This window comes from Microcaecilia unicolor, chromosome 6, assembly GCF_901765095.1.
Source record: "Microcaecilia unicolor chromosome 6, aMicUni1.1, whole genome shotgun sequence".
NCBI lineage: Eukaryota > Metazoa > Chordata > Amphibia > Gymnophiona > Siphonopidae > Microcaecilia > Microcaecilia unicolor.
Window position 1 is genome coordinate 265,793,727 of NC_044036.1, and position 15,792 is coordinate 265,809,518.

Sequence of the window (15,792 nt, forward strand, 5' to 3'; positions counted from 1 at the left end):
CCTTCCTGAGCCCTTATGCCAAGCCCCCTCCCTGCCCATCTTCAAGTCTTTGCTTAAAGCCCACCTCTTCAATGCTGCGTTCGGCACCTAACTCTTACCGTTCAGTAATCCAGACTGCCCCAATTTGACTGCCTCTTTCGGATTGACTGTTCACTTGTCTTTTAGATTGTAAGCTCCTTGAGCAGGGACTGTCCCTCTATGTTAAATTGTACAGCGCTGCGTAACCCTAGTAGCGCTTTAGAAATGTTAAGTAGTAGTAGTGCCTCCATAGTATAAATAAACACGAGGTGAGCTTCTTTCAAATTGAAAGGAAACTCTGGAATGAGGGGGCCAATGAATGAGGGAAAAGGGGAATAGACTGAGGTGTAATCTAAGGAAATAATTATAGAAATGGGGATCAATGAATTCAACAGCCTTCTGGTCTGTATGGTGGAGGTGTGGATGGTATGTGAATTCATGAAACCATGGGACAAGTACAGAGGGTCTCAGAGGGAGAGAAAGGGATTGTAGAGCTTAATAGACAGACTGTCTTCTCAAAACTTACCTCATTCTCAGAAATGATTCTTGCCTTTCACCCAAGGCAGTCAGGGTTTAAATCCCATTACAACACCAAGACCATTATGACCGCATTGCTTAGTGAACTACATTCTCATTTTGATAAACACAACATAGTTCTAGCAGTTTCTCGATCTATCCACAGCTTTTGACCTTGTCAACCATTCTTTACTTCATTTACACCTGGCATCTCTTGGAATTTCTGGCACATTTCTTCCTTGGTTCTCTTCATTTTTGTCTCATCACTCCTTTCAGGTTCTTCTCACAACACCATTTTGAAGCCACAACAGTTACACTGTGGGGTTCTATAAGGCTCTGTCCTTTCCCCTCTTCTCTTCAAATTATTTCTTAGTCCCCTTGCTTTACTCATTCAATCCTTCGGGATCTCAATGTACTTTTATGCCGACGATATCCTTTTTGTTTTTTCCCACTAGCTCAGTCTCTCCTGATCTTGCTGCCCACCAGACCTGCCTGGACCAGGTGGAAAGGTGGTTGGGCAAACATAGACTGTTAACAAGGAAAAAGCTACTGCTTGCTGTTTTACTGGCACCCTGTCACAGCCTTCAATGCTGGTGAAACTTTTCATTTTTTGAACAGCCCAGTAGCCAGCTTTTGCTATCTTGGAATCATCTGGGACTCCACCCTATCATTCACACCCCAAGTGATCCAAATCTTGTTTCCTCACATTTCGTCAGTTATGAACAATCCGCCATCTTTTTACTCATGATAACTTCCATGCACTAATATTGCCATTTTTCAGGACCAGATTAGACCATTGTAATATTGTTTATGCAGGTTTGCCTTGGTATACTCTGAAAAGATTACAAACGTTTCAAAACACTGCCATCAGACTTCTTTATCATGCTCATTGTATGGATCACGTTACACATTTGCTTAAAAAAAAACCCCACATATTACCAGTAAAACAGAGGATCATTTACAAAGTAGCAGTACTCACTTTTAAGGCTTTTAAGCTCAGGACACCAGACTATTTGTCAAATCTTACCATACCCTATTGCTCCAGCGAAGCCCTTCATTTCCTTAATTATCACCGTTTACTCTTGCCCAATCGTAAAGCAACACAGTTTGAATGTACTAGACACATTGCATTCTACTTTTTGGCACCTTCCATTTGGAACAACCTCCCCCTTGCACTTTGCAGAAATGTATAATTTAAGAGCTTCAAATCAGAGCTAAAAACCTGGTTGTTCAACCCCTGGCTGAACTCTTAGACTGTCTAGCAATGGTCCTCTATGACCCCTCCCATCCCTACCCCCTCCTTGTCAACGTTTACCTTCTCTTTCCATTCTATCTATGTGTGATTGAACCTTGTGTTCTATTTTTAAATGGAGTTCCTTTCCTACTTTCCATAAATGGGGTATCAAACATAACCCTGAATGAGAGCAAAAACAAATTCTTCATAGACTACCAGTGGTGGTCTCTGTGAAGTTTGATACCCCGTTTATGTACAAATATCTACAATTCTTAACCACTTTGACAATATAACTGAAATCATAAGACTCCTGAAGCAGGCGCTGAAACACAGCTGCTGTGCCGAGTCAAATTTGATGTTAATGAAATAAATCTTTTAATTCATCTACACGGCTCTTTCGTTGTTTGAGAAGAGACAGCTTCCCCTACTCCTCCCTTTTTTGCTTGGACTGGGGGGAGGTGTAGAGGAAAGAGAGAATGGGGGGAGGGGGAGAGACAATGGACCAAGGAAGGAGAGAAGGAGAGAGATGATGAACCGCAGAGGGAAGTGGGTGTGGGGTGCTGGAGGAAGGGAAGAGAGAGGAGAGAAACTGGCCATGGGGAGAGACAGGGACACAGAAGAGATGCTGGGCTTGGAGGGAGTATAGAGACAGGAACATAGAGAGACAAGGACACATAGGGGTAATGATAGACAGACGGGAAGGGATAGGGACACAGAATGCTGGACAAAGTAACATTAGAACACAGAGAGCAGATGCTGAACATGGAGAGAGGATAGGATTATTGAGAAGGCAGATACTGAACATGGGGGAAGGATAGGGATGGGGCACAGAGGGGAGACACTGGAAGTGATGGATAGGGAGGTGGAAGAAAGGTGAATATTTGGGCATAGAAAGAAAAGAAATGTCAAAAGGATAGGAGTCCCTGGGACTAAAGAAAAAAAAACAGGGACAAGCAGAAAAGAGGCACTGGGACCAAAGTGATGTTCAAACAACAAAGGTAGAAAAAAAGGTATTTTTTGTTTCTTAAATTATTAATTATAATATGTCAGTTTTGAGAAATGTGTATCTCTGGTATCTTGAACTTATTTATATTAATATGATAGGCTTTCTATTTAAGTCTGGAACGTGTGCTTTTTGCAGTGTTTGTTTACTGGAACTCTGAAAGGTTGCCACCTTGCAGCTCCCCCTTGGTCCCTGCCATCTTGGGAGAGATGTTATAGGGGGTCTATCTCAGATTTTCTACCCAGGGCCCATTCAGTCCTAGCTATGCCACAGATTCCAACATATATAAAGGAAAACAAATGAATAAACATTAAAGGAAAATAAACAAAAGGGCAATATTACATTGCTCTCTCCTCTTCAATCTGTTCAAAATTCTGCTACACGACTTCTGCCAGTATCGTTATGCTCATATTAGCCCTGGCCTCAAGTCACTTCACTGACTTCCTATCCGTTTCCGCATACAGTTCAAACTCCTCTTATTGACTTATAAGTGCAGTCACTCTGCAGCTCCTCAGTACCTCTCCACTCTCATCTCTCCCTACATTCCTCCCCGGAAACTCCGTTCACTGGGTAAATCTCTCTTATCTGCCCCTTCTCCTCCACCGCTAACTCCAGATTCCGTTCCTTTTATCTTGCTGCACCATATGCTTGTAATAGACTTCCTGAGCCAAAAGCCCACCTTTTTGATGCTGCTTTTAACTCCTAACCCTTATTCACTTGTTCAGAACCCTTATTTTATCACCCTCACTTTAATATTCCCTTATCTCTTGTTTGTCCTGTTTGACTGTCCTAATTAGATTGTAAGCTCTGTAGAGCAGGGACTGTCTCTTCATGTTCAAGTGTACAGCGCTGCGTACGTCTAGTAGCGCTATAGAAATGATAAGTAGTAGTAGTAGTAGTACATTGCTTTGTTAAAAAGAACTAATTATATCACACATCATGGAGCATGCACATAAATTATGCCAGGAAATGTGTGGTCAAGAACAGGTGTAAATATATGCGCATAAATTCCCTGGGTAATTTCCAAAATGGAATTATGCTTTGTGCATGCACTCTGTTATAAAATGATCCCTTTAATAGGACACTTTAGTTTTGATTGGTATACAGACAATTATTCAGATTTTAAAACTTTGTTCTTCAAACCAATATCTATAACCATTTTTGGCATGAATGACCTGCCTTCTTATTTCTAGCACTTGGACATCATTAAAGCTTCCAAATGGAAGAATGCTGCAGTGATCTGGGATGCGTACGAGAATAATATTTCCTAGAAGTGTACTAAGGTACAGGAGGAGCACCCCTATCTTAACAAGCTAAATGAATAGGAGAACCTGATTGTATATATTCCACACTGTTTTTCTGCATTCTCTCACAGTCTGGCTTCATAATGAGAAACAGGTTGCAGAGGTTTTCACTTTCTTTTGCAGGACTCAGTAGTGTTATGTATTCTTTGTAGGACACCAGTACATTGATATTAAGAATCTGTTCAAAGTTTATGTACAATAAAACTCTGCTTATGCTGGCAGTATTTGTTGATATGACACTCATTACATACCATGAAACCTGGCACATCAAAGGCACTGATACTAGAGCGAGAAATCTTACAGTATTCTTACTATTCTAAGAATGATTATTCTTTCCAACCCAAAAGAAGTTGGAAAGAATTATACGAAGGGGTTCAGAATGCTTGTCTGACTGGGGACAAAATAACAGTCCAAAAATTCAACAGAAACTTGGCATACCTAATAGAATGTTAGGTATTATTAGGAAAGGAATGGAAAACAAAAATGAGGACGTTATAATGCCTTTGTATCGCTCCATGGTGCGACCGCACCTCGAATATTGTGTTCAATTCTGGTTGTCGCATCTCAAAAAAGATATAGTGGAATTAAAAAAGGTGCAGAGAAGGGTGACGAAAATGATAAAGGGGAAGGGACGACTTCCCTATGTGGAAAGGCTAAAGCAGCTGGGGCTCTTCAGCTTGGAGAAAAGATGGCTGAGTGGAGATAGAGGTCTATAAAATAATGAGTGGAGTGGAATGGGTAGACGTGAAGCGTCTGTTCACGCTTCCCAAAAATATTAGGACTAGGGGGCATGCGAAGAAGCTACAAAGTAGTAAATTTAAAACGAATCAGAGAAAATCTTTCTTCACTCAACGTGTAATTCAACTCTGGAATTCGTTGCCAGAAAATGTGGTAAAGGCGGCTAGCTTAGCAGAGTTTAAAAAAGGTTTGGACGGCTTCCTAAAGGAAAAGTCCATAGACCATTATTAAATTGGACTTGGGGAAAATATTTCTGGGATAAGCAGCATAAAATGTTTTGTACTGTTTTTGGGATCTTGCCAGGTGTTTGTGACCTGAATTGGCCACTGTTGAAAGCAGGGTGCTGGGCTTGATGGAACTTTGGTCTGTCCCAGTATGGCAATACTTATGTACTTATGGCATGTGAGAAAAACCAGTAAAAAGACATACCATTGTAAAAAATGGGCTACATTGGACCGGGGGTTCAAGAGAAATAAACCCTCCCTTCAAAATGGTCCAAAATGGGGCAAGGGCTTATTTCTTTGGAACCCCCAATCTGATCTGGCCCATTTTTGAATATGATGTGTCTTTTTACTGGGGTTTGCCATATGCTACGTTCCATCTCATTCTATTGAATTCTCAGACAGCTTAGCTCCCAGACAGACAGGCAGACATTCTCAACGCCTTTTGTATGCTTTTATTTTATTATTTTTTATGTGTTGCATTTGTATCTCACATTTTCCCACCTATTTGCAGGCTCAATGTGGCTTACAATGTATCGTTATTGGTAGGTAATAGAATGGAAGATAACAATTATTGTTACATATAGAACATGGAAGACATAGTAGAAATTTAAACAAGCAGATATAAGAGGAAACTTCTGCTGGGTTGAAAAGATCATTATTTTTAGGGTAGAAGGATACTGTCACTCTAGGGACAGAGCCTCTGATGTACCAGGTTTTTATGGTATTAATGAGTTCATCAGCAAATACTGTCAGCAAAAGCAGAGTTTTATTGTACATAAAGTTTTATAAATCACATACAATGAAACACAACAGTTAGGGCATTCTTCCTTTAAACGGCCTTTCCCTGTTCTCTACTCTCCCCCCTCTCCCCACAAAACAGCCCCCATACTATCTCCCTGCAACTACCCCATCCACAAAAACTATCCCCCTGTAACTGCTCTACTACGTTGCAAGCTGTCCCTCCACCACAAAATATACTCCCTGCAACTGCACCACCCTTCTGTATACTGCCCCCTCTCAACTGACCCACCCCCAAAATCTATTCCCTGCACCTACCTCCACTCCCAACACTACTTCTACCAAAATGTCCAACCACCCCACAAGCTGCTCCCCTCCTCCCAAAACTGTACCCACACACAGCTGTACCCACCACACAGCTGCTATTCCTCCACTGCAAACTTCCTCACACAGGGTATGTGCATAATACTTGCAGAACACATGGAGGGGAAATTTTGATATGATGTTTGAGTCAGACTTTGGATGTTTTGTGCTAAATGTCCCAAATACAAATAGGAAATGTAGCCATTTTCAAAACAGCAAAATGTCCATTTTTTTCTAAAAAATGTCCAAATGCTAGATGGCTTTATGCTCTGTGCATTTATCTTTTTGGTCCCCTTTCAAAAAAAAAAAAAAGCCCATGTGCAAATTGCACAAAATCAAGCCACTGGGATGTAGGAGGAGCCAGCATTTTTAGTAGACTGGCCACACAGACATTCCAGGACAGCAATAAGGCACCTTAGGGGGCACAGCTGTGTACTTCATATAAAAGCTCCCAGGTACACATCTCACCATTACCCCCTTATCTTGTCTGCTGAGCCCTTTGGTCAGTTTTGGAGGGCTCACACTTTCTACCACAAGTGTGAAAGGTAGAATGCCTGGGTCCCCTTCTCTACAATCCACTGCACCGACCACTAGACTACACCAGGAACCTGCTTGCTGCTCTAATAGAACTGGCTATAATATCTAAAGTTATCATAGAGTCTTGTAAGTACTATTTTTGTTCACATCTATGGGGGAAGGGAGGGGGTCAGTGACCACTGGGGGAGTAAGGAGGGGTCATCCCTGATTCCTTCCAGTTGTCATCTGGTCATTTAGGGCACCTTTTTGTATCTTATTCATTCTGAAAATAGGTCTAGATCAAAACATTGAAGTTTTAGCCCTAGACGTTTTCGTTTTATTCCATTATGGCTATAAAACATCCAAGAGTTAGGAATACCCTAAGCCTGCCATAATCCCGCCCCCAAAATGTCCCCTTGTGATTTGAATGCACTGCAGATGAATTGCATAGATAAATGTCTGCAAAATAGGTTTTGAAAATACCGATTTGGACGTTTTGAGAAGAAATTCATCCAAATGCTGCTTTATGACACTTTTTTGGATATTTTTCTCTTTCAAAAACGAGTCCCATTGAGAATATTCAACACATACATATACAGATATTACAAATAATTCTCTGTGATGTATTGCATTTTAAGTTATTCAGATATATATATTTTATTTTCTTTATTATTTCTACTGTGAAACTTTCTGAATTGCACTGCTTTCTTATTTCTTGCTGTGTGTACTGTCAGCTAATACCTGTTGTCATAGGAAGGGTTAGATTAAAATATTGACAAATTAGAAACAGGCTATGGTCCGAAGTTCAGAGGAGCCCTGTTAAACGTGCTGTGGACTCAGAAGATTAGGATTCACAACTCTGGCTTTTTTCGGCATTCTACTAATTTGTAAATTAATGTGTGGAAGCTAGAAAAATAGCTAACATGTCTAGATGTTTTTCTCAGTTTAAAAACTCTCATCTAAATGTCTCCAATCCTCCCTCCTACATGACTGGACCTGCTCTGCTTGTTTCCAAGGTAACTAACAACAGAGACTGTAGGTAGAGCCCAGCCAATGAGAGGACTGTGGGGGTGGAGCACTGGATGGCAGCTTGTTAGATGGTGTGAGCCAAGGAGGTTTAATAAGACCGGAGATGCCTTGATGTCAAAAGTCTGAAATCGGTTCCCCCAGCAGCCGCCATCTTGGTATCAAACTATCAGCTGCTGCATCCATGTTGTCGTTGTTCATTGTTATTTATATGTCAGTTATATTTAGAAACATGCCAACTTGTGCAGCTTATGAATGTAGCAAGAACGGGCGTATAATAGAGGTGCTGGAAACAACATACAGCAAAGTTTGAAGGGACTTGATAGACCTGAAGCCTCTATAATGCCTATTTCTTCTTTCAATCCAGTAAGGCCACTGTCTTTACACCTCAGGAAATTTGTAAAGTAGTCATCTCTCTTGGGCAGAATTTGATACAGCAGTTAGTACAAATAGGATTCAAGTTTCAACCTTGGAAACAAGAATTGAAAGACAGGAGGCTCAATTAATGGTTATGAAAAATTGATTGAAAAATCTGGAAACTAAGATAAGGTAGATAATCTTGATAATGCTATAGTTAAGGACAATTTAAGTTTGGCATCTAAATGTGACACTTTAAAGAATATTGTGCAACACAGGAACTTTCGATTGACAAATCTTCCAAGGGCATCATTAATTTCTGCTCAAGAGATGTTTAAACAATATAGGACAGGAGTTCTTCATGTTTCAATATGGTCTATGCCACCAGTATCAAGAGTTTTTTTTACTTACCATTTTTTAAGAAAAAAAGCTGATGTAGGCAGTAAGGATGTTTTATCATCAGTTTCTGAGGGCAGTTTAGACCTTACTGCCTTTCTGGAATCTTCTACGGATGAAACTGCAATACCCTCAACATTGTTAGTGACTGGCTATATGTGAGGATGTTTCCTGATGTGACTTAGGATGCTTAAGAAGTTAACAATTTCAATTCTTGTGTTAGCTATACAGAGGGGCCTGGATAGATTAATATCCATTCCCTGTGAAAAGATGAAGGTCTTCATTTTATTTGGATTTAGTTTAATCTGTGATCATGCAACCAGGTTACAAAAGGTTTGAATTTGTTATTAAGGGCTAATATGACTTGTGAGGTATCCAGACTAGTCAAAATTTATTTGTCAAATGCATCTATGAACGAAGTTAGATCCAGTGTCTGCATCGATCCAGCCAGGGTGTGGACAAAGATGTTAAATAGTATGGGTGCTAATACTAAGATTTGTGGGATCCCACAGGTAAGACAGTAAGGTGGGGAGTCAGAGTCATGCTACAATACAGAGCTAGATCTGTAACAGAACCATTCTAAGAATATATTTTATTCATGATTCTATTTCTAGAAGTCTGTTGGGTAATAGGATTGTTTATCAGCCTTACAGAGGTAACTTAATTTTAGTTTGCCACATCAGAAAGGGTTTTTGGAGCATTTTGTAGGATCTGATGTGTGTTTATAATAGGCTTGTGTCTGAGCATGTTTGAATGAGACACTGCCTCTCCAACTATAAAGTGAAGATACATGCCTGTAGCAGGTATTCTCCGATGACAGCAGGCTGATTGTTCTCACAATTGGGTCGTCGTCCGCGATGGCCCAGGAGACCGGCAAATCCTAAGCAAACAAAAGCTTTCTAGAACGCACCGGTGCGCGGGCAGAGCGAACCACACATGCGTGAATGGCTTCCCACCCGCGGTGCGAGCGTGCCCTCCTCAGTTTAATAAAAAGCAAAACAGAGAACTAGAACAACTCCAAAGGGGAGAAGGGTGGGTTTGTGAGAACAATCAACCTGCTGCCCTCGGAGAATACCTGCTACTGGTATGTATCTTCACTTTCTCCAAGGACAAGCAGGCTGCTTGTTCTCACGATTGGGGTATCCCTAGCACCCAGGCTCACTCAAAACAAAGAACATCGGTCAATTGGGCCTCGGATTGGTGAGGACATAACAAAGATTGACCTGAAAAGAAACACAACTAAGTGAGAGTGCAGCCTGGAACAGAACAGAAATGGGCCTAGGAGGGTGGAGTTGGATTCTAAACCCTGAACAGATTCTGCAGCAGCGACTGCCCAAACCGACTGTCGCGTCGGGTATCCTGCTGAAGGCAGTAGTGAGATGTGAATGTGTGGACTGATGACCACGTTGCAGCTTTGCAAATCTCTTCAATAGAAGCTGACTTCAAGTGAGCCACTGACGCAGCCATGGCTCTGACATTATGAGCCGTGACATGGCCGTCTAGAGTCAGCCCAGCTTGGGCATAAGTAAAAGATATGCAATCCGCTAGCCAATAAGAGATTGTGCGTTTTCCCGATGGCGACTCTCCTCCTGTTGGGATCGAAAAAAACAAACAATTGGGCAGACTGTCTGTAGGTCTTTGTCAGCTCCACGTAAAAGGCCAATGCTCTCTTACAGTCCAAGGTGTGCAACTTGTCTTCACCAGGGCAGGTATGAGTACGGGAAAAGAATGTTGGCAAGATAATTGATTGGTTCAGATGGAACTCCGACACCACCTTCGGCAAGAACTTAGGGTGAGTGCGGAGGACTACTCTGTTATGATGAAATTTAGTATAAGGAGCATGAGCTACCAGCGCTTGAAGCTCACTGACTCTGCAAGCTGAAGTGACCGCCACCAAGAAAATGACCTTCCAAGTCAAGTATTTCAGATGGCAGGAATTCAGTGGCTCGAAAGGAGGTTTCATCAGCTGGGTGAGAACGACATTGAGATCCCATGACACTGTAGGAGGTTTGATGGGGGGCTTTGACAAAAGCAAACCTCTCATGAAGCGAACAACTAGAGGCTGTCCCGAGATTGGCTTACCTTCCATACGGTAATGGTATGCACTAATCACACTAAGATGAACCCTTACAGAGTTGGTTTTAAGACCAGACTCAGACAAGTGTAGAAGGTATTCAAGCAGGGTCTTTGTAAGACAGGAACGAGGATCTAGGGCCTTGCTGTCACACCAGATGGCAAACCTCCGCCATAGAAAAGAGTAACTCTTTTTAGTGGACTCTTTCCTGGAAGCAAGCAAGACATGGCAGACACCCTCGGAGAGACCCAAGGAGGCAAAATCTATGCTCTCAACATCCAAGCCGTGAGAGCCAGAGACTGGAGGTTGGGATGCAGAAGCGCCCCCTTCTGAGTAATGAGGGTCGGAAAACACTCCAATCGCCACGGTTCTTCGGAGGACAATTCCAGAAGAAGAGGGAACCATGTCTGACACGGCCAAAAGGGAGCGATCAGGATCATGGTGCCTCGATCTTCCTTGAGTTTCAGCAAAGTCTTCCCCACCAAAGGTATGGGAGGATAAGCATACAGGAGGCCTTCCCCCCAATCCAGGAGAAAGGCATCCGACTCTAGCCTGCCGTGGGCCTGAAGTCTGGAACAGAATTGAGGGACCTTGTGATTGAGTTGAGTGGCAAAGAGATCCACTAAGGGAGTGCCCCACACTTGGAAGATCTCGTGTACCACCCTGGAATTGAGCGACCACTCGTGAGGTTGCATTATCCTGTCCAATCTATCGGGCAGACTGTTGTTTATGCCTGCCAGATAGGTGGCTTGAAGAAACATGCCGTTCTGGCGAGCCCAAAGCCACATTCTGACGGCTTCCTGACACAGGGGGCGAGATCCAGTGCCCCCCTGCTTGTTGATGTAATACATGGCAACCTGATTGTCTGTCTGAATTTGAATAATTTGATGGGACAGTCGATCTCTGAAGGCCTTTAGAGCATTCAGACCGCTCGTAACTCCAGGAGGTTGATCTGTAAACCTTTTTTCTGAAGGGACCAACTCCCTTGGATGTGAAGCCCATCGACATGAGCTCCCCACCCCAGGAGAGACGCATCCATCGTCAGCACCTTTTGAGGCTGAGGAATTTGGAAAGGACGTCCCAGAGTCAAATTGGACCGAATTGTCCACCAATGCAGGGACTGAAGAAAACTCGTGGACAGCAGGACTACGTCCTCTAGGTCCCCAGCAGCTTGGTACCACTGAGACGCTAGGGTCCATTGAGCTGATCTCATGTGGAAGCAGGCCACGGGAGTCACATGCACTGTGGAGGCCATGTGGCCGAGCAATCTCAACATCTGCCGAGCTGTGATCTGCTGAGACGCCCGTACCCAGGAAACGAGAGACAGAAGAGTGTCGGCCCTCGCTTCCGGAAGGTAGGCACGAGCCGTCTGAGAGTCCAGCAGAGCTCCTATGAATTCTAGCCTCTGAGTTGGAAGAAGATGGGACTTTGGATAATTTATCACAAACCCAAGTAGCTCCAGGAGTCGAATAGTCACCTGCATGGACTTTAGAGCTCCTGCCTCGGAGGTGTTCTTCACCAGCCAATCGTCGAGATACGGGAACACGTGCACTCCCAGTCTGCATAGAGACGCCGCCATGACAGCCAGGCATTTTGTAAACACCCTGGGCACAGAGGTGAGACCAAAGGGTAGCACACAATACTGAAAATGCCGTGTTCCCAGACGGAATCGAAGATACTGTCTGTGAGCTGGCAGTATCGGGATGTGAGTGTAAGCATCCTTTAAATCCAGAGAGCATAGCCAATCGTTTTCCTGAATCATGGGAAGGAGGGTGCCCAGGGAAAGCATCCTGAACTTTTCTCGGACCAGATATTTGTTCAGGGCCCTTAGGTCTAGGATTGGACGCATCCCCCCTGTTTTCTTTTCCACAAGGAGGTACCTGGAATAGAATCCCAGCCCTTCATGTCCCGGTGGTACGGGCTCGACCGCATTGGAGCTGAGAAGGGCGGAGAGTTCCTCTGCAAGTACCTGCTTGTGCTGGAAGCTGAAGGACTGAGCTCCCGGTGGACAATTTGGAGGTTTTGAAGTCAAATTGAGGGCGTATCCCAGCCGTACTATTTCAAGAACCCACTGGTTGGAGGTTATAAGAGGCCACCTTTGGTGAAAAAATTTTAACCTCCCCCCGACAGGCAGATCGTCCGGCACGGATACTTGGACTTCGGCTATGCTCTGCTGGAGCCAGTCAAAAGCTCGTCCCTTGCTTTTGCTGGGGAGCTGCTGGGGTCTGTTGAGGCGCACACTGTTGACAGGAACGAGCACGCTGGGGTTTAGCCTGAGCAGCAGGCTGGTGGGAGGGAGGATTGTACCTACGCTTATTAGAAGAATAGGGAACAGTCCTCCTTCCCCCATAAAAACATCTACCAGTTGAGGTAGATGCTGAAGGCGCCCGGTGGGAGAATTTGTCGAAGGCAGTGTCCCACTGGTGGAGTTGCTCTACCACCTGTTCGACTCTTTCTCCAAAAATGTTATCCCCCCGGCAAGGAGCATCCGCAATCTGCTGCTGGAGCCTATTCTCCAGGTCGGAGGCACACAGCCATGAGAGTCTGCGCATCACCACACCTTGAGCAGCAGCCCTGGATGCGACATCAAAAGAATCGTAAACACCCCTGGCCAGGAATTTACGACACGGCTTCAGCTGCCTGATCACCTGCTGAAAAGGCTTGGCCTGCTCAGAAGGGAGCTTGTCCACCAAGTCCACCAACTGCCACACATTGTTCCGCATATGAATGCTCATATAGATCTGGTATGATTGGATTTTGGAAATAAGCATTGCAGAATGGTAGGCCTTCTGCCCAAAAGAATCCAAGGTTCTAGAGTCACGGCCCGGGGGCACCGAAGCGTACTCCCTAGAACTCTTGACCTTCTTAAGGGCCAGATCCACCACACCAGAGTCATGGGGCAACTGGGTCCTCATTAACTCTGGATCCCCATGGATCTGATACTGGGATTCAATTTTCTTGGGAATGTGGGGATTAGATAAAGGCTTCGCCCAGTTCGCCAGCAATGTTTTTTTGAGGACATGATGCATGGGTACAGTGGACGATTCCTTAGGTGGCGAAGGATAGTCCAAAAGTTCAAACATTTCGGCTCTTGGCTCATCCTCCATAACCACAGGGAAGGGAATGGCCGTAGACATTTCCTGGACAAAGGCCGCGAAAGACAGACTCTCAGGAGGAGAAAGCTGCCTTTCGGGAGAGGGATCAGAGGGAAGACCACCAGACTCCTCGTCAGAGAAATATCTCGGGTCCTCCTCTGCTTCCCAAGAGGCCTCGCCCTCGGTATCGGACACAAGTTCACGAACTTCAGTCCGAAGCTGAGTCCGTCTAGACTCCGTGAAAACATGGCCACAGTGGACATGGTGAGAGGAAGACTCCTGCATCGGTGGCGATGAAGCTCCCTCCATCGATGTCGTTGGGGAGTCAGCCTGGGAGGCTGCCGATGCAGGTACCGCAAGCGATACCGGGACCGGAGACCTCACGACGGGCGAGGGGCCAGCCGGCGCCTTATTCAACAGCACCGGTGGTGCAAGCATCCCCGGTACCGTAGAAGGGCGCAACAGCTCCTCCAGAATCCCTGGGAGGATGGCCCTGAGGCTCTCGTTCAGAGCGGCTGCCGAGGAAGGCAAGGAGTCCGGTACAGGCGATGAGCTGAGAATCTGTCCAGGACGCAGAGGCGGTACCGGGCTGTCCACAGTGGAGCGCATCGACACCTCCTGTATGGAGGGTGAGCGGTCCTCCCGGTGTCGACGCTTGGGTGCCGTTGCCACCGGCGACCCAGAGCTCTCAGTACCGCGTCTGGAAGGCGACCGATGACGATGCTTCTTTGCCTTCGCACAAAGCACGTCACCGGTACCTCCCAGTACCAAAGAGGAGGAAGTCAAATCCAAACGCCTCCTGTGGGCCGGGTCAGAAAGAGGTCGATTCCGGGGGGCCTGTACCGCAGGAGCCCTCGAGGCAGGCGGAGACCTACTCAAGGGCTCATCGCTACCAGCAGGGGAATGGACAGCCCTCACCTGCACTCCAGAAGACGAAGCACCCTCCGACGACATTGATACCACTGATGACCTCGGTATCGCAGACGTTGGAGCACCGGCAGATGAGCTGGGTACCGCAGACGTTGACGCACCGGACGATGACCTCGGTACTGAAGACGTAGAAGTACCAGACGAGGCCCCGAACAAAAGGTTCCACTGGGCCAATTTCGCCGCCTGAGTCCTCTTCTTCAACAGAAGACTGAGAGTACAGGCCTGGGGACGATGCCCGGCCCCCAGACACTGAAGGCACGAAATGTGCCTATCAGTGAGGGAGATAGTCCGGCTGCACTGGGTGCACTTTTTGAAGCCGCTGGCAGGCTTCGAGGACATGGGCGGAAAAATCACGCCGGCGATATCAAAATTTGCGATGATGGCTAATGGCACAAAAAAAAGTTAGAAAAAACCCGTACGGGCGGCTAAAAAGGCTGCGCCCGACAACAAAAGAAAACTTAATGGGAAAACTCTCGAAATAAAGGAATTGTTTTAAAAGTGAAGACATAACATGACGGAAAAGAAGAATCCGGACACTTCTGAACGGAAGAACACGGCGAAAAGACGTGAGAGGTCTCCTTGGGGTGCAGACCGACTGAAAAACAGCCGTCCTGAGCCGCGAAAAAAAGCAGACTGGCGATCACGCTTGCGTTCGGGCGGGAAGACGGTCGCGCATGCGCACGCGAGGGCTAGCAAATGATTTTGCTAGTGAAGATCTCCGATCGGAGGGGCTGTCGTGGATGTCGCCCCATTCGTGAGAACAAGCAGCCTGCTTGTCCTCGGAAAAAATGATCTATAAAATGGGAAATGATGACGCTGTAAGGCACAGAAGTTCTTGATGACAGTCTAAATCATGGGTCTCTTACGCAGAAGATCTCCTGATCTGCACAAACAAAGAACCATTCTGGTTCGTTATGATATTCTGTAGCGGATTTGTCTTTGAGGCTGCTAAATTTTACAGCTTCCAACATTTAGCAGATTTGGCTTATGAAATATGAGAAAACAAATAAATGAATACAAACTTTTATATTCCTTATGGAATATGTTCCATAAATGTCTAAGTTGGATACTTACTGTTCAGGACTTGAGACAGAGGTTCTTCGACTTTCAACAGTTGTGTTGCTTTTGGGCCTCTTAACAACATGAGGTCTTGGGGGCCGAACCTGAAAGGTGCAGATTTCAAACACTTTAAGTAATAAACAGCAGACTTCTAATTGGCCTTAAATCATTTCGTACTAAATTCTCAAGCAGCACAATACT

General features: G+C 45.1%; 1 protein-coding gene across 5 annotated transcripts in view; it reads right to left on the reverse strand.

Moving 5' to 3' along the window:
- DENND1A (DENN domain containing 1A) overlaps positions 1 to 15,792 on the reverse strand; it is a 1,150,393-nt gene that overhangs the window by 62,082 nt on the left and 1,072,519 nt on the right. For all 5 annotated transcript variants that reach the window (XM_030207362.1, XM_030207365.1, XM_030207363.1 and 2 more), the window contains one exon: positions 15,607 to 15,695. In XM_030207362.1, the coding sequence (XP_030063222.1) occupies positions 15,607 to 15,695 (89 nt within the window). The remainder of the gene's footprint in view (positions 1 to 15,606; positions 15,696 to 15,792) is intronic.